This window comes from Stylophora pistillata, chromosome 4 (assembly GCF_964205215.1).
Source record: "Stylophora pistillata chromosome 4, jaStyPist1.2, whole genome shotgun sequence".
NCBI classification, from domain to species: Eukaryota; Metazoa; Cnidaria; class Anthozoa; order Scleractinia; family Pocilloporidae; genus Stylophora; species Stylophora pistillata.
Genome location: NC_142522.1, coordinates 27,855,952 through 27,873,739, shown reverse-complemented (window position 1 = coordinate 27,873,739; position 17,788 = coordinate 27,855,952). Strand labels below are relative to the sequence as shown.

Genomic DNA, 17,788 nt, shown 5'->3' with positions numbered 1-17,788 from the left:
TTCTGCTGTTGACTATTTGCTTGGAGATACCACATTTTTTACCTCAGAGTTACAAAATTAATCCTTTTCAATTTTAGTAAGGGAAGTAAAATGAAATTCCTTTTTTTCTTACCTGGTAGCTTTATGAGAGTTCAGGGTAGATAATGCCATCCACTACATAAATCTTTACCAGGCGGATTGTGGAGTATGCTACATTACTGCTTATCCACCAGGTTGTTTATGCACTGGATAGCGTAATCCATCCTTTGAACAACTGGGTCAAGTTCATTTACTTATGAACACTTTTCTTAAATGATGCTGTACAAGCCAAACATACTTTACCAAAGAAGTAAAATGAAAAAAAAAAGTCTTTTTTTTCTATCTGTTTGACTTTTATTTCACCCTAAACTATGCCATACTAGCTCATCAGCTTATTATTTTTTGTCTCGTACAGAGACAGAGATGCCTTCCACACTGGCAAACATGTTCACATATTCTATTTACAATTTTAGGAAATATAACTAATTGCTCCATTGTAATACACTAAGTCAGTCTAACAAAGTGGAATTTTGACCTTGAAAAACATAACAAAAGAACTGCTTTAATAAAGTTGACCTTTAAAAGTATTTAAGGTAGTTCGGCAGTCTAAACTTAAGGGAGGCCCTTCTTTGATCTGCCACTTTACTGGATGTAGTTATAACAGGCATTAATTCTCAACATGGAAAGGTTTAGCACCGCTTGATTAGTTGAAAGTGTATGTATGTAGTCACAAGAATAACATTGGATTTGGTCAGAAACCAAGTGGAATTCACAAAAACTCTACTTAACAAATGGTAAACACCACAGCATACACTATTGAGTTATGGATGCACGCGGGAGGTTGCTAAGCACGAAAGAAGCGTAAGAGTCGCTCGAGGCGATAGCCGAGAGCGACTCTAGCTTCTTGAGTGCTTAGCAAACCTCCCAAGTGCATCCATAACTCAATAGTGTACGCTGTGGTGTTTACCATTTGTTTTATAACATAACATTGATACATTGTAGCTAAAGAGTTCCCGTTTATTTAACAAATCTTACGCGACCAGAAAAAACAAGCGCGCGCGGAAAAATAGTCTTTGCATTTGCTCACATCAGCAGCGTACACCCATGGGAAAATGGGGAACGCTAAATTGACCAATCAGAGCGCACGCTTTACTTTGGTTATGTTATAAATCAGTTTTGATTTTGATTGGATATTACAAGTTAAATTTGCTACATATGTATGCAAGAAATTGTCAATTTCACTCACTCTTGTTATGCCCCACAACAAAAGAAAAAAAGAAAAAATGATAACCAACTAGAATATAGTATCAAAAGTTGTGCACAAGTTTTTTATGATGTCAGAATCAATTGGAAGCAGTGCTCTAACTTGGGAGGGCTTCATCATCATAAATTCCTTGTACTCTAAGATTTTTTGGATCAAATGGTGCTTTCAGGTGTATTTTGGCAGGAAACAGCTCTCCCATAGATTCAATGGTATATTTTCCTGTCTTCAAGAACTCTGTTGTGACAGGTTTTCCACTGGGATCTCTCACATATCCATAAGCCAGGCTTTTGCCAATAGCATATCCAAACTCTCCTCTTCGGATGAAACCAACCACTTGGTCATCTCGCCAAATTGCTTCAAGACCCAAAAGAGCTTTGTGACTAAAAAAAAAAATCAAAGCATCATATGGTCAAACTACCTTAGTGACTGTTTCCCTTCTTTCTTAGTCTTTTCTAAAACATACCTGTAATATCTTTAACATTGCTGATCTTAGCAGAATGCGAGATGGTGCATTTATGGCCTTAATGTTTGGCCAAGCTTACTCAGGAGTTCTCTGTGACTCAGTTGGAACAGCATTCAACCACAGAATCTGAAGGTCTAAGGTTTAGATCCTTTAGGAGAACTCTGACTTTACATATTCCACACTGACACAAAATCATCAATTTCTTTGTCCCTGTTCATTTATGGAAAGTGAATCATTTAAAATAAAATGCCCTTCACTACTCACTCTGTAAGAAACTTAAACTCTCTTTTCACTGCCTTGCCCCTATTTTAGCCTTGTCACTTGGAGTACATGTAGTAGTCCTTTGTATAGTTAATAGCCTTTTTCATTTGAAAGTTATGCCAATTTATTTACAAAAATGGAGTTGCTATGAATTAAGTGTTATTGTATCTCTCAGTTAGAATGAGTTCAAAAGTATGTTAGAATTTAAATCTTCCCCTTCTAGTTAAATAAATATCTTACTAACCTAACTAAGCCAAAAAAAAAAAAAACTAAACCTAAATGCAAGTGGAAAAGAGACTTACAGTGCCGACCTTGCACTAGGTTAGTAAGAGGCATGCAACAGTCCTTGGGATAAAACCTAAGAATTCAATGTTTTTCCCGTTTCTCACAATCAAAACCAGTCATAAAGTTTAGTGTTCATTTACTTACTCGTCAATAGTAAAGCAAACTAGTTTCTTTTTGAGACCCTCAGCTTTTTGTTTTTCAAGAGCTTCTCTCCCAAGGAACGGGGTACCTGACTTCAGTTTACAGGTAAATCCCATGCCAGCCTCAAGTGGGGTGTCATCATGCCGTAGATCCTGGTGCCAGTGTTTATATCCTTTCTCAGCACTGAGTGAGTCAAGGGCCCTGTAGCCACCATTGACAAGACCAAACTCTTTACCAGCTTCCATAAGTGCTTTGTAAACAGGTATACAGGAGTCATTTGGGATGTGCAACTCCCAACCAAGTTCACCAACAAAAGTGATTCTCAGGGCACGAACATCATGGCCAGAAACATTGATGATTTTGTGCGTAGAGAAAGGAAATGCATCATTGCTGAGATCTGCAGAGGTCAGGCACTGAAGCAGCTCGCGACTGAAAATAAAGAGTACAGCAAGTAAAATATTAAGAAAAAGGCTATGAATCCCTATGTAAGCAGCCATTAATCTTTTTTTTGTTGTTGTTATGAACCCTTAGAGAAATGAAGAAAGGGGCAGAGTGTCAAGAATCAATCCCAACCACTTTCAGTTTAGAGGTATTTTTTTTTTGGGAAAGAGGGTGGGTATGGAGAGAGCTGAGACCCAAATAGACGTAACATCAAAACAATGCACACTGCAATCTTAGACAATAAGGTTTTCTTTTTTGGTGTGTCAATATGTACCTTCTGGGCCCTTGAACACTCAACATGCCCATTTTCTCTGAATGATCTTCAAACTTAACATTGTACTGTTTGTCTTGAAGAATATTTTGTAAATGACACCAACCATGCTGACCAATGCCACCACCAACACCAATGTAGAATCCATCACCTGACAAATAAAGATTGATTACACATGTGATAACTACAAACACAATTCTACCGGGCTCCTACGCCATGGGGCAGAGCCCCATACCCATGGAATATGGTCAACCTCTTTTCGTTTGGTTGTCATGTGACTGACCAAGTGTACGTACATACGTGCCCTCAGATTGCACGGGTAGGGTGGGGGGAGACTATCAAAACAAAGGGAGGGGTGACTCAGGCGAGTCTTGGCAAATGCACATCTTTTATGTTATCATTAATATTACAAACTTGGGAGCTCCACTTTTAGGCTTGGCTAAATCTATATATTAGTGCGTTGCATTATTCTCTGATAGCAGTTCACTAACAAAGTTATCGTTTTACATCACTTTGGGACGGTGAAACTTACATTTTATAAGTACAGATTTAGTAACACACAACAAACAAAAGTTACTTGTTCTCTTCTTTATTAAAAGATCAAGCTCAAAATTTCTCTATCTATATGGACAGGATGCATCATTCTAGCAGTGAGTAGGAAGCTTGTCAAATATGAATAAAATGCCACTGAATTCTCTGCAATTCAGCTTCCAGCTATATGAAATCAGAAACTTTTAACAGGGTGGGATTGGAATCCTCAAGGCAAAAAGGCAAAGAGCTGGAGAAGCAATGAACATGGGGAGAAAAAAAGCAGGAAGCAGTAGAAAGAAAGGAAAAAAAAAACAATGTTTGTGAATTTCTAAATCTGATAGTGTTTTGCAATTGAAGAGATGAAAACAAGAGTCCAAAGTGTAGAGAGACCAGGTAAATACAAGTGGGAAAATTTCAGCCATGTTAGACATTTTTCTTTTAAGCCTCTATCAATCTTTTCTGTCTCTTGCATCTAGTATAATCAAACCGTATTAAGAGAGTCAATAAATAATGTTCAAGGTAAAATTTATGTTAACTAAATCCTACAGTGCTTACCCTCAAATTTTGGTTTTATGATACTTGATCCATCACCATTCTCCAAGACACTCACTGTGATGTCAGCTTCTGTGCCACCATCTTTGTTTGTCATACATGTATAAGTTGTACGTCCTGTAAATTGTTCATATTTAGTAGTTATTATAATAATAGATATTAATTTGGCCAACCTTCTGGCTTAAAGCTGTAAAATAAAAGAATTTCAAAGCCTCCACAGAATTTACTGGCCAAGAATGACAGTCATTATTTGTACAGCAAAAACTTAGATAGCTTTTCTAGTGCTTACATTACAAACCATTGGCTCTTACTTTAATGAAAAATTTGTAAATTTTGATCCTTATTTCTCAACATAGCTCCTTAACTTAGTTAGAACAACACACTTTCATGAAGACTACATGTACATTCAAAAGAGAACAGACTTGCATGTAGGGGAATTTGTCGGGTACCTGGGGGTTTTGCCATATTATTTGTGAAAATCCAGTCTGTAGCCTTCTGTGCATCGGGTCCAGTCATATAAAACTTAGCAAAGTAGGACATGTTGAAAACAGCTACCCTCTCTCTACAAGCAAGGCATTCCTTTCCAATCTGGCAATTTAAACGAAATCCAGTAAAATTCATTAAACATTGTGGAAACAAAACACCAAGCCATGGTATATGTCACACAATAGTGCTACAATTTTTTAACCTATGGTTGACAGATCATATTTCTAGCCCTTGAGGTGGGAGGGGCAAATCTTCCCACAGGCAATTAACTATTATCATTATACATTCTCTTACATCATACCTACAGACAATAGTTTTGCGCACTTAGGAATATGCACAATGAAACAATTATTGGATTCAGTTTTTGCATGATAGCGATAATTATCAAGGCTCCAGTTTACGTTATCCACCTCAGACTTCGACTTTTGCAGACGACACAAAACTTTGGCCTTGATAATTATCACTATCAATTATCTATTATCACTCAATCTCATCCAATAATTGTCAATTATCCTAACAATATGGCTGCTATGAAGTTTGGGGGGGGTTGTCCAGTCATCATCCTGCATGAGTGGGTTAGGTTCACCCAACAATCACCTCTCCTATGCAAAAATAATAACTTAAACCTGCTCTCCTAAAGCTGAGGTCCTTGCCCCCCACCCCGATAAGGTAACCATACAAACTAAAATCATCTTATCATATATTGGTAATCATATTATCTAATATTAATAATACTTTACTTGGAATGGTTTCTTACAATGTCGTGATGTGGTGGGAAGTCAAAAGTGTAGTCATGACCCAGTAACTCATTGTATTTATAGTCTTTGTGTTCTTTAACATCATAAGCTCCATAGTAGTCATACTCCCTAACCTGAAGATGAACAAGGAAAGGAGTTTAATTTCACCTTTACACAGCTTAGTTACTCTAACTGATGATGCGCAGGGCTGTCTCTTACATGTATATAAGCTTAATGGCTAATACTGGCTGAGCTCATTGCTAGTCTCTGCAGGATGAAACAACTCTGAGTATTACAAAATAATTTGGTTTTATCAACTGAGTTTATAAATAAAATGCAAATTGGCCAAAGTAAAGAGTTTCTAAGCTGATATTTTGAGCACTGGCCCTTCAAAAGTGAGAATGGAAGAATTGTGGATTATGTGCAGAAAATGGAGTTACGCTATTGGTGGAAACATGGTAATGAGAAAAACAAGAATAAATCAGTTGAATGAAAAGCATTCTGAGTATTGTCACCTCCCCTCCTGAACCTGGATGGGATGACAATGCATTGCTGGTGAGCCTGTGGCATTTTATCCATGTTTCCATAGGATTTTTTTAATACCCATTTTTACTCCAATGGGGAGGGGGGTGTGGAGAAAGTGAGGCATTTAGATATTTGAAGAGTCTTGCTTGAGGACTGAGTGCAATGACCCTTGTCAGTGGTTGATCCCTCACATTTTGACAAAGAGTGCAAAATGCTAGCCATTAGTTCCACAATATCACACATTAGACAATAAGGGATTGTAAAAACTGTTGATAAACTCTTCCAAATTTTTTAATAAGTCATGAACTTCTTGTTTTTTGTGTATAATTCTTTCTGTCTCAAGTGCTCTAACTTTAAAGGTTCTCAGCATCTCACAGATCTGGCACACTACCATTTATCTCTCCAGACACAATATGAATACTTTTGTCCCTGAATAAAAAATGCGAGATATACTGTAGAAATGAAATGAAATGAAATTTTTAATTTGCTTCCTGTTGTCTCAATTACTTTGGCTACCAGGCATTATGGGGGTCGCTTCTAGATCTCTTGACTATTAACTTGAGAAAAAAAATCGCGATTACCTCAGCTACTTCATTAGGAACAAACCAGCCTGGTCTTTCCCAGCCATGGCGCTCCTGATAGACACACCCTCTGTCTAACAGAACCTGGAATCAAAAGTTGAACCTCAGATAGGATTACTCACTCAATTTACAGGTACAAATATTCCAACTGTCATTCATATCATTTCACCATTCTTGTACCATTGGTTATAAAGGCTAAAATCTTTTGTGGTATACCTTAACCCATTAATGGCCGCAGCTTTTGTGAAAAACTGTGTTTTGAAGCTAGTCGAGCAGATTTCGGGTCACTGTTGTGGTTTTAATAGCTAAAACTTACCAAAAACCCATTGAAAGCTCATACACTCGACGACCTTTTGATCCAAATGCAAAATGGCGGCCTGAAAATCTTGGGCACGCACAGAAAGCAAAATTTTGAGATTTTGGGTTGAAAAGTAATGCCCCACTTACGACTTTTACTTTTCTCTCTTTCTCCTGCCCTTTTTTTCCCCTCTCCTTGCCTGAAGTTTCTCCTCAATTGCTGAAAATTTAGTAGGCTTCATTTTGGTGTAGAGATTTTTTAGGAAACTACTCATTATTTTCAAACCACATGCTCAGAAAGGTAGGTGAGTAAAGGAACAAGATTTTCGTGCAGATTTTCAGGTCAAAGTTACATGGTTTTCTTGGCTATTTCTCCAATCCCCTTCACTCAATTGCACTCATTCTGGTATCATTTGTAAGATATTTTCAACCTGTTCAAGTATGTGCTCAAAGTCGTGCTCCAGGGCTCAAAAAGGGTGTGGGTCCACATGGGTGCATACGTGTGCACTGGATTTCAATAGGTTAATAATAAAATGAGGCACAGTGTAAAATCTAAAATGTTAAATCAAATTGTTTGCTAAAGGTTAAAACTCTCCAAGAAAATTCATGGCTTCAATTCTCCTCAGCTGGTTTTCCATTTAATGGCTTGCATGATTTGTTTGAATCACAAAAAAGTTACACATTACCTGATGAAAAGGATCACATCGCATGTTTCTGGAAGCGAGGGGCTCATCGTGTGGGAAAAGCATGGAATAGTTCTTTGCATAGGACTCGTGACTTCTTTCTCTAAGCCATTTCTGATTAGGTGTTATAGATGAATGGAAGCGCCTTAAGAGATAAATACGAGCATGTGTAAAAATTCTTACTAACTCATAATCAGGACTTAAAAATCAGCATTAGAGTCCTCTTGTTTTCAGTTTTTTTTAAGGTTAAATGCAAGGCTGTGCTCTAAGGAAAATTGAAAGGAGCCCAGTGCTTTGAAACCGTGAAATCCAGGGCGCCCAGCATATACCTTGTATGAAAAAACTAAAATTCCTGAGTCACCAAGAGCAAAAGTAAGGCGCCAGGGGTCACCGGGCGCTGCTAGACCACAGCTTTGTTAATGGTAGATTATACAACAATCAATGGATGAATCAGAAAAAATTCAACTATTCCATAAGTTATTCATGGTTTATTTCTAGAGCAGTTTCTAACATATTAAAACTCGCTCAGAACGCACTCTACAGACAATGGACTCAAATCAAATGGATAAAAATTACTGCTAAGTAAATGAAAATTATTTATTAGGGGGATAATGTAATCTAAATTTTGAGAGACCAAGCCCTAATTAAATATTTACGCATGATGCAAGATCCTCGCAGTAGACAGCGCTATTTAAGCAATAGCGAAAATCAGACCTGAAAAAAATCTGGCCTGTACGGGACTTGAACCACTGACCTCTGCGATACTAGTGCAGCGCTCTACCAATTGAGCTAACAAGCCAACTGGGAGCAGGCCGTTAAGTTGATTCATAATAAACCCATGAAAGTGATAAATGAGATACAATGAATATATGAAGATCATATATTTTGAACTGCGGTATTAGATACGTATGATCAGGTCAGTGGTTCGAGTCCCGTACAGGCCTGATTTTTTCAGGTCTGATTTTCGCTATTGCTTAAATAGCGCTATCTACTGCAAGGATCGTGCATCATACGTATCTAATACCGCAGTTCAAAATATATGATCTTCATATATTCATTGTATCTCATTTATCACTTTCACGGGTTTATTATGAATCAACTTAACGGCCTGTTCCCAGTTGGCTTGTTAGCTCAATTGGTAGAGTGCTGCACTAGTATCGCAGAGGTCAGTGGTTCGAGTCCCATACAGGCCTGATTTTTTTCAGGTCTGATTTTCGCTATTGCTTAAATAGTGCTATCTACTGCGAGGATCGTGTGTCATACGTATCTAATACCGCAGTTCAAAATATATGATCTTCATATATTCATTGTATCTCAATTAAATATTTGTTCTAGAATTGTTAAGCTATTGTGTGCAGTTACCTGATATCATATCCATACATATCAAGTTCAGGGTGACCATGAACCACCCAACGTGCCAGCTCTTGGCCACACCCTCCAGCAAGCATGATACCTGCAGAATTGAATCCGCAGCCATGGTAAAAGCCACGAAGCTCTGGAGCTTCCCCCATCAGTGGTTTATGATCAGCAGTAAATGATTCAGGTCCACAGACAGTAGATTTGACACCCGTTTCCGCTATGACTGGGACTCTGTTGCATGCACCCTCAATATGAGCACTGAATATGTCCCAGTCAAGATCAAATAGAGAAAATGCAAATTTATTGCTGACCTGAAAGAAACATTACAAAGCTTAGAGAGATCTATAAATTTTACAGACAGTGAGTCCCACTAAGTATTGCACGATGTGCTTTCAAGACTGCTTTGGAGGCCATGCATCCAAAGCAGTCTTGAAGGAGCCCTGTCCAAGATCTACTAGACTAAAATGACATCATCTGAGGAGAGGCAAAAAGAGCAGCAAAATAGGGTCTTGTGGAGGTCAATGGTTGATGCCTTATACTCCCCAGCTATAAATTTTACTGTCAGCAAGTCCCACTAAGTATTGCACAATGTGCCTTCAAGACTGCTTTGGAGGCCATGCAGTCTTGGAGGAACCCTGTCCAAGATAAGCTAAACTAAAATAACATCATTTGGGAAGACACAAAAAAAGCAGCCAAACAGAGCCTTGTGGAGATCCATGGTTGATGCCTTATGCCAGCAGGAGTGAAGATGGCCAAATCCAAGTCCTACTAGTGGGTCAAGTATAAGAAATAACTGACAGGACAAAATTCTGCTCTTTCCAGTTCAATTACACTGTAACTTTTGCAATAACTTTAAACCTTTTGATACAAACTCTTGTGGGATAACCATTGTGCTAGTAATAATAAAAAGAACCCTTCCCTACCTCATCCCAGAATACTGGATTATGCTCATATCCACCAACAGACAAGCCATCTCCCTGGAGCTTGAGATAAACTGAGGCATCATGATCTCTGACGTTAGGCATGTTCTGAATTCCCTCGATCCTCTCTGTTACAACGTATGCATGGTACATAGCAACCAGAGGGACACTGACACCACACAAAGAACCAACATATGGTGACCACACCCCTGCACAGTTGACAACACAGTTTGTTTTGATGGTACCGCTTGGAGTCTCTACTGCAGAAACTCGTTTAATTCCCAAGTCACTGACTTCTGTTTGAATTCCAGTAACAGCGCAGTTTTCAAACACCTACAAATTAAAAGGTTTTAGTATCAAAACATATTGTGATGATTCACCCTGAGGAGATATATAAAAAATGATTTGTCATGTTTCTAGGTGACTTCATCCCTTGGGGAGGAATAGCATCACAATCTGTCAAAAGAGACTATAGTTAATCACCTTGACTAAAGTAACTGTCAACATGTAATAAAACCATGCAACATTATTGGACGCAAAAGTTGGAAACTTTCCTAGTAATTTAGGATGGTATTTTAGTTTATAAAAGATTTAAGTGTCTTACCCAAAAATGAGTGCATGGCTACACAATCAGATATTCTTACCTAAAATAGTCAATTTTTTTTACTACATTATTCAATACCTTAGCACCATTCTTTATGGCTGCTCTTGTAAGTGAAGTAGCCCAACTGGCAGGATCAATGGTTCCATCACCAGGACTGTGGAGGGTTCCATACAAGTCATCCACATTCAGCAGTGGATAAAGTTCTTTGGACTCTTTGGGACTCAGAACAAATGATTCAACACCATAAACCTTTCCAAGCTGTTTAGGAAACAAATGTAAAAAATCTTTTTCATTTCTTGTTCAATTTCAAAGGAGGCATTGTAAGTGCTGTGAATGCCACCACGAGGTCTCAAGTTTGTAAATAGCCAACTAGTTAGCATCCAAGCACTTGGGATAATTTTTCAACCTTGTTACATTTCATAATGATCAAATAGCATGTTTTAGTAATAACTTGACCCCACCACCCTTATGTCACAAACTCTCTAAGAGGTAAGCAAATATATTCATTCATTTGCTATTTTCACACTGTTGGTGTTGATAACAACCTCTATATGCTATTTTCACACTGTTAGTGTTGATAACAACCTCTATATGCTATTTACTAGGGCAAATCATTTTTGGTTATCAATTTCCAAGACCTCAGGGAACTTTATTCCTTTGAGTAGATATTTGAAGGCTTTCGCTGGCAACTTTGTGCATGTGATTGACTTTGGAGGTAGCTTATCCCAAAAGAACTAAGGAAATAAGGAACCAGTGATGAAATTACTCTCCTATGTGCGAGTAATTCCTAAATGTATGAGCCCCTATGGATACCGGCCTTCAACTGAAATGAGCACCCCATCAAAAGAAATTTTTTCTTTATTTTCATCTTTTAACTCCCAGAAGTGATTAACATGTAACATCTCCCTATAATATCCATAGATTGTCCAGCAGACAGGTGATAAGAATACTCAAACTTATCAGGTGGAAGTTGTTACCTTGATTGAACACCAAATTCTCATAACCAATTTACAAGGAAATGTGTAGCAGCTAGAGAGGAGAATTTATAATCAGATCTTGGGAGTTAAAGGGTTTTAATTGCATCACAACTTATTGGCTGAGATAAGGGTGCACATCTTAAGTGCAATCATGGAACAATGTCAAGAAAAAATTGATGTATCTCGATGGTATTTGACAATCAATTACTAATTGCTCAGAGGTACTAACTGTCATGAGCCTTTTGTATTCATCCAATCGTTCTTTATTGTTTGCAATGAACAATCCTCCATTTTCATTCCATCCAGCCCAAAGTCCAGTCTCTTGTTCCAAGACATCCCTTGCAAGCACTCTTGTGGCTGCCAGCAATTCCACTTCCACATCACTGGGACGTAACCTCCAAACCAACCCAGCACTATGCCAGGTTGTTCCTGATGTCAACTGATCACGCTCTAACAAGACAGCATTTTTTACCCCAAGTTTGGTTAAGTGGTAAAGCGTACTGGATCCAACAGAACCTCCACCAATGATAACAACATCAGCTTCTGCTGGGACACTGTCTGGAGCTCGCTTGTCTTCTGTCTGTTCAAAGAATTTGATTTTTGATCTTGCCTGTGAGTGCTGCCAGCTATATAATAACCCCTAACATTAAAGTCTAGTTTGTCCCACAATGAATCAAAGTAAAAGCACCCAATGAACTACCATAACATAGATATATTAGTAAACTTAAAACTAAACAAAGATATTTGGAATTTGCTGGGACTTGAGAGTATGATGTAGCAAGTTTTAAGAGTCTTTTCAACAAATCATTGGTATTTGTGGGTGTTTCAACCTTTAAAAGACCTTTAATAGCCCAGTTCGTCAGCGGGCGGTATTCATAAATCCTAACAACCATTTGTAATCTAATAATTCTTCACATAAAGTACCTCAGAAACTTAAAATGGGAGGTAGTGCACTTAACAATTACATTTACTTACTCAAGGTGACCCTCATTCATTTAATGTCTGAATCAAGGCAATAAAACATTCTGTTCTTTTGAGAAACCTTGAGCGATGTTTTGAGATCTTCGAAATTTAAATGCACTATCGCTTATTCTATCCAAATCCCTTGAATTTGGACATTTCTACCGCAAATTTCGCAACAGAAACCGAACGAATTCGATGAGGGAAAGTCACAACAAAACCCCTTGTGCCGAGCTGGAAAAAGCGTTTCCTTTGACTTAATTTTTGCGGTAAAAAAAGAAAAGAGAAAAACAAAAAAACAAGCAGTACTCTTACAACTTCAAAACATACATTTCAATTCGATCAATCACAATGACTTTCTGTAACATTCAAAACTGAACAGCGGCAAGTCTTCGAAGATTTTAAAAATCGTCATTGGATTTTTTTTTTTTTTTTTTAAAAAAGAAGAAGATCGTCGTGATGGTCACCGTCCTCGACCTACAGTCTCGGGCGGTATCCAAGACGTAAGGGCACAGTTTTTCCTAGTACAGACTTTCGAATTGGTAAATAACATATGTTAGTTGATCAATTCGGGCTCAATGTATTTTTGCGAAAATGGCCTATATGTTTAATGTCTGATACTTGTTCACCAGAAAAAAAAACAGTTTGGATTGAGTTGTAGTGATCGCTCGACATTACCTTCAAAGTATTATAGGGAACTTCTTTCACATCTGAAGAGGTGCCTGATTCGTTGCGAACAGCCTTCCAAAGATAGGAAGAGGAGCGATCTTTCACGATCAGTCTCGTGTCTTTTAAAACTTTAGCTAGGCGCCACATCTGTCGCTTGAAATCAAACTGCAGTTAACATAAGTACACGAAAAATTTCAAAAACACCATGTATACGAAACACGCATTAGAAGCACACATCGAAAGAACTGCGTGCCCAGAAAAAGTCAGGCGTTCAATAACAAGAAAGACTGGCTACTCCTTCATAATCTTGGCCAATCATAAAGCTGTTATTTTTCCCGCCTCTGCTCGATCGAACCCAGTCATTAAACTTGTCAGTCCGGTCTTCTTTATTTATTTATTTTTTTAATTATCATAAATTTAAGGTCATAGAGGGACTCAGTTCAAAATGGAGAGAGGAATGCATCAGTTGAATGATTCAAGTGTTCGAGGAAAATCTGCACCATGACGGTGCCTGCATCCCTATATGCTGTGTTAGGCCTAGTTTATACGTCGCTCTACAGTCGAATTTAATTCAGACGAATTTAATTCCATTAAATTCGTCGTTCTGTCGACATAAATCGTGGCGTGGTTTTATGCGTCGAAATCAATACGGTCAAATTTAGTTCTCTTCCCAAATGCAGTGTCTCTGTTCAGGTGTCACTCGAAAAGCTCGTCACAGGTCGCTGCGGGCTCGCCAAAATAAATTAAGAAAATGTATGCATTTCATTCGACGCGACGCTAATGCGACGTTAAAACTGAAGACGCGTTATCTACATTTTATCCGTCTTACCAAGACGGATAAAACGTCAAGGACGAATTTAATTTACCAGACGAATTCAATTCGTTTTAGACGTCGCGCTATCGTCGAATTTAATTACTGTGGGACCTTGAATTAAATTCGTCTGAATTAAATTCGACTGTAGCGCGACGTATAAACTAAGCCTTAGCGTCCGTTTGTAGTCATAGGCGTGCGGGTGCGAAAAATCCCCCGTTCCCCGAAAGCCCAGGCCTGCCTACTAGCTACTACCTCAGAGGCTTTCGTGGGATATATTGTGACACCACTAACCCAGCAATCAAAGTCATAACGTTAACGTGGTATGTGGATTACACATTGCTACCAATTTTTATCCATATTTTGTGATCCATGATCCCGAAATTTTGGATAATTTTGATCGGTGATCCCAAAAACCTCCTATGATCCCGTCTGAAAAAAATTGACCCCTCCCAGACGAATTGAACACTGTTTGCTGACCATGTCAGAGAAGCTTAAGCGATGTATTGACCAAGGCCATTCACATGAAAATAATTCTTCAATAACACCTTTTTTCTGTCTTCGCGTGGCTCTGAAGACCATGTATGTGATCTTCGACTAAAAATGGAATTCCCTCCCTCTCAAAAAAATAGAATTAAATGAAAGCACACAAGGAGCAAATTGTTTCAATGGAGAGGCACGACTGGGACCTTTTAAGAACATGAAAATAATATACACTTAATGGAGTTTTGTTTTCCCTCGAGTCCTGATGTTTCCCGACAAACATCAGGACTCGAGGGAAAACAAAACTAACTAGTTTCCCAAGGGACTATACATTAAGTGCTTTGTTATGTATTTAGACTTTCCCTTCAATAATCATATGGCTAAAACAAGCTGTTGTATTCGGCGCGCGGGCAACGACTGCGCAATTGTATCCTGGTCGGGATACGTTTGAATTTGATCAGGGGCACGTGATCAAGAATTAACCGATCACAGTGCTCGCTTTGTTGAGTGAAAGTTCAGGAACATAACAACCTAAATTAATAAAACGAGCGAATTCGTTACACCTCACACCACCATCACGAAGCTGAGACAGCCCACGAGGACAATTCTTTGTCATTTAGTAAAAGTAATTCTCAATACAGTCGTTTGTTTTCGGTAAGACAACATAAATAAATAAATAAATAAATGATTTAACAATGGACATCCACTGGGTGGCTATTCTTGTCCACTGTTCCAGATCGAATTGGAATTGGAACATGCCTTATACAAGAGGTAGTAACCGTAGCAACTGTGTTGTTATTCCATCTAGAAAATTTTTTTCTGTTATTTTCCTTACTGATGAAAGTGGTGAACACAGTTTAGAACATATTAGTTTATCGCTCAGTCAAATAAAGCATATATGGAATAACTTTGAAATGAACAAGGGCGGTAAGTTTCTAACGAAACTGTAGTGCTCCGTCAGTGGGGGGGGGGGGGAGGGAGTTTAACGGCGGGTAGGTTGGGTTTTATCAACTAAATTGACGAGGTTAATTGGCCACTGTAAAGAGTTTCAGAGCTGACGATTCGACGGCAGTAGCCCTTCGTCGGATAAATTTACTGTATTTTTTAAAGTTTCCCTTTTTCTCACGATCAGTTATATCGCAGAAATCCTTGACTTTGTGTTTGTCCTTCTGCAAGTCTGTCTGCTGCTTATACAAGTTGACTGCTTGCTCTTCCACTGCAGCCAGGAGTTTCAGGATCTGATTTCGTGGTTGATTTTGCGTTTCCTTCAACTGTGTGACGATGCCATTGTTCACCAGAAAAACATGTTATTCTATTTCACTCGATTAAAAGACCAAACCTTAAGCAAACCACACTCTCCGAGGAATGAAGAAAACTTAATACGAACAGAATACTAAACTATAACTAATATATACGAAAATGGTCGATCACGAATAGCGCAAAAGGATCACGTAGTGCAAAGAATTCTAATGAACGCCATGATCCTACTGATTAACGCGATTGTCTCCTGTTCACACACTAATTAGCGCAATTGTCTCCTGCTTATTCTCCCCCACGTTGATATGACATGGCATATCAATAAAACGATAATACCGATGATAATACCGCCTTCGGAGTCACTACTAAACTGTCTAGAAGTTTCTGAAAGTATTCATCCTCATCTCGATTATCTTCAAGTCCGTTCATAACAGTTCGAGCTGGCATAACTTGGTAACAGGCCTAAGGAGTTCTTCTTTTCCCACTCCCGAATTTCTTCACGACCAGAAATGATCCAGAAGCGTGTTGATTAAGCCGCCAGCAATTGATTCGTTCCACCCGCGTGATTGTCTTTTTCGTGATAATGTTTGACAATGAGCTTCGTCACATAGCTCTTTCGAGGCAAGATTATCCCGGGAAACGGGCATCCTGTGGTAGAAATTCTGCATACCTAAGGCGCACCTCATTTGGCCTTCCTCGTCTAACCATGGTTGTAAGCCGAGCAACTTGCTCTTTTTTGGTAACTTTCGTTGTCGGTGAAGTGCCAAATACTCATTGGGAAATGCCTTCCTCTGTGCACCTTTAATCACTTGAATTGCAGCATCTAAGATCTCCTCCACGTTTAAGTCTCCTCTCTCTCTTTTGGGACTTCTACAGTTATCTACGAAACGATGAACCCATGCTTGAATTCTTATTAACTTTGTCCAACTTGAGAAACGTTTTGGATCGAGACGCCATAGCTGACCATCTTTATGAAGTGAAGTCACTGTCCAATCTTCGTTATTTCGGGCTGTCTGTGAACTTCCTGGAGTTGCTTTCTTGATTTCCGTTGCTTCCGAAACCTTTTCGGTGTCAATTTGATTCTTAGGCCAGTCTGACTCTTCCTTTGGAAGGGAATCTGGGCCACTCCACCACTTTCTCTCCTTAGCCATGTCTGATACTCTCATACCCCTCGCGGTAAAGTCAGCAGGATTCTCTTTGGTTGGCACGAAACGCCACTGCTTGGGATCTGTTAGGCTTTGAATTTCTCCCACTCGATTTGCTACGAAAGGTTTATATCTCCGACTTCTACCTTTATCCACCACAGGACATTCATGCTATCGGACCAGAAGACTGCTTGACCCAATGCCCCGATGTAAACTCTGGAAATTGACTCGGTCAACTTTAGGCCTAGGATTACTGCTATCAGCTCCAAACGAGGTATACTTGTTGCCGCTAGTGGTGCTACTCTTGACTTGGCTGCAACTAGTCGACTGGATACTAATCCACTCTTGTAGATAACCCTCGAATAGACAACAGCACCATATGCATCTTGTGACGCGTCTACGAAGGTATGTAAGGTTTCTGACAGCAAAACTTCTTCTTGGCCAAACCGTAAACATCTGGGAATCTTGATCGTTGGTAACTCTTCTAACTCACCGAACCATTCTTGAGACTTGTGGATCAACTCCCTTGGGCATAACTCGTCCCATTCAAGTCCTGCCACCCACATCTCTTGCATCATGACCTTGGCTCGAATTGTAAATGGCGTCAAATAATGTAACGATTCTCTTCAGAAAAAAAGCAATATGGCGGATGTCAGACTCTTCGCTCTGATAGTTGCGCTTGTATTGAGCTATCAGACTGTAGCATCCAAAAGAGCTAACGACAATTTTAAGACTCCGCTGTCAGGCTCCACAGTTTTAGAGGACAATTTCAGCAAGGAATTCCTTACGAAATGCAGCAGCAAAGTGCAGCAAAGAATACCAGTAACAGACGAAACGAGAAGGCATGCGATCAAAACCCACTTAAAGTGGAGGTGTTCAAAAGGAAAGGTAGCATATTACTTCAATTCAAATGCTACATTTAACGTGGAAATTATCAGAGCAGGAGATGTTGAACTGAACCAAGGTGTTATTAGAAATCCCTGTTCAGTATGTGGCAAATCGGTAGCAAGAACTCACCGAGCCCTCGACTGCTCGACGTGTAAATTACAATCCCACATTAGGTGTAG

The 17,788-nt window shown here is 39.0% G+C and overlaps 2 protein-coding genes across 2 annotated transcripts; both read right to left on the bottom strand.

Annotated features, from left to right (window-relative positions):
- Nucleotides 1–349: 349 nt before the first annotated feature.
- Nucleotides 350–13,289, bottom strand: LOC111329248 (sarcosine dehydrogenase, mitochondrial). Its single transcript, XM_022933883.2, has 13 exons — nt 13,035–13,289; nt 11,626–11,976; nt 10,498–10,677; nt 9,819–10,148; nt 8,899–9,206; nt 7,540–7,681; nt 6,557–6,640; nt 5,471–5,584; nt 4,677–4,815; nt 4,231–4,344; nt 3,148–3,295; nt 2,436–2,861; nt 350–1,662 (listed from the first exon to the last, which is right to left on the bottom strand). Exons 1-13 carry the CDS (start codon nt 13,170–13,172, stop codon nt 1,380–1,382), a joined length of 2,757 nt encoding a protein of 918 aa, XP_022789618.2. The 5' UTR covers nt 13,173–13,289; the 3' UTR covers nt 350–1,379.
- A 3,548-nt stretch (nt 13,290–16,837) lies between these two features.
- LOC148733165 (uncharacterized) lies at nt 16,838–17,296 on the bottom strand. The gene has a single exon (XM_088757959.1). It carries the CDS (start codon nt 17,294–17,296, stop codon nt 16,838–16,840), a length of 459 nt encoding a protein of 152 aa, XP_088614085.1.
- Nucleotides 17,297–17,788: the final 492 nt, after the last annotated feature.

What these genes read in the sequence shown, in the direction of transcription:
- LOC111329248 (XM_022933883.2), bottom strand. Translation starts at nt 13,172, where the DNA reads ATGTGGCGCCTAGCTAAAGTTTTAAAAGACACGAGACTGATCGTGAAA. An exon ending in GATGTGATCCTTTTCATCAG is followed by an intron (nt 6,641 to 7,539) that starts GTAATGTGTAAC and finishes TTTTGATTCCAG; the next exon opens with GTTCTGTTAGACAGAGGGTG. An exon ending in TTCCTAATGAAGTAGCTGAG is followed by an intron (nt 5,585 to 6,556) that starts GTAATCGCGATT and finishes GTTCATCTTCAG; the next exon opens with GTTAGGGAGTATGACTACTA.
- LOC148733165 (XM_088757959.1), bottom strand. Translation starts at nt 17,296, where the DNA reads ATGCAAGAGATGTGGGTGGCAGGACTTGAATGGGACGAGTTATGCCCA.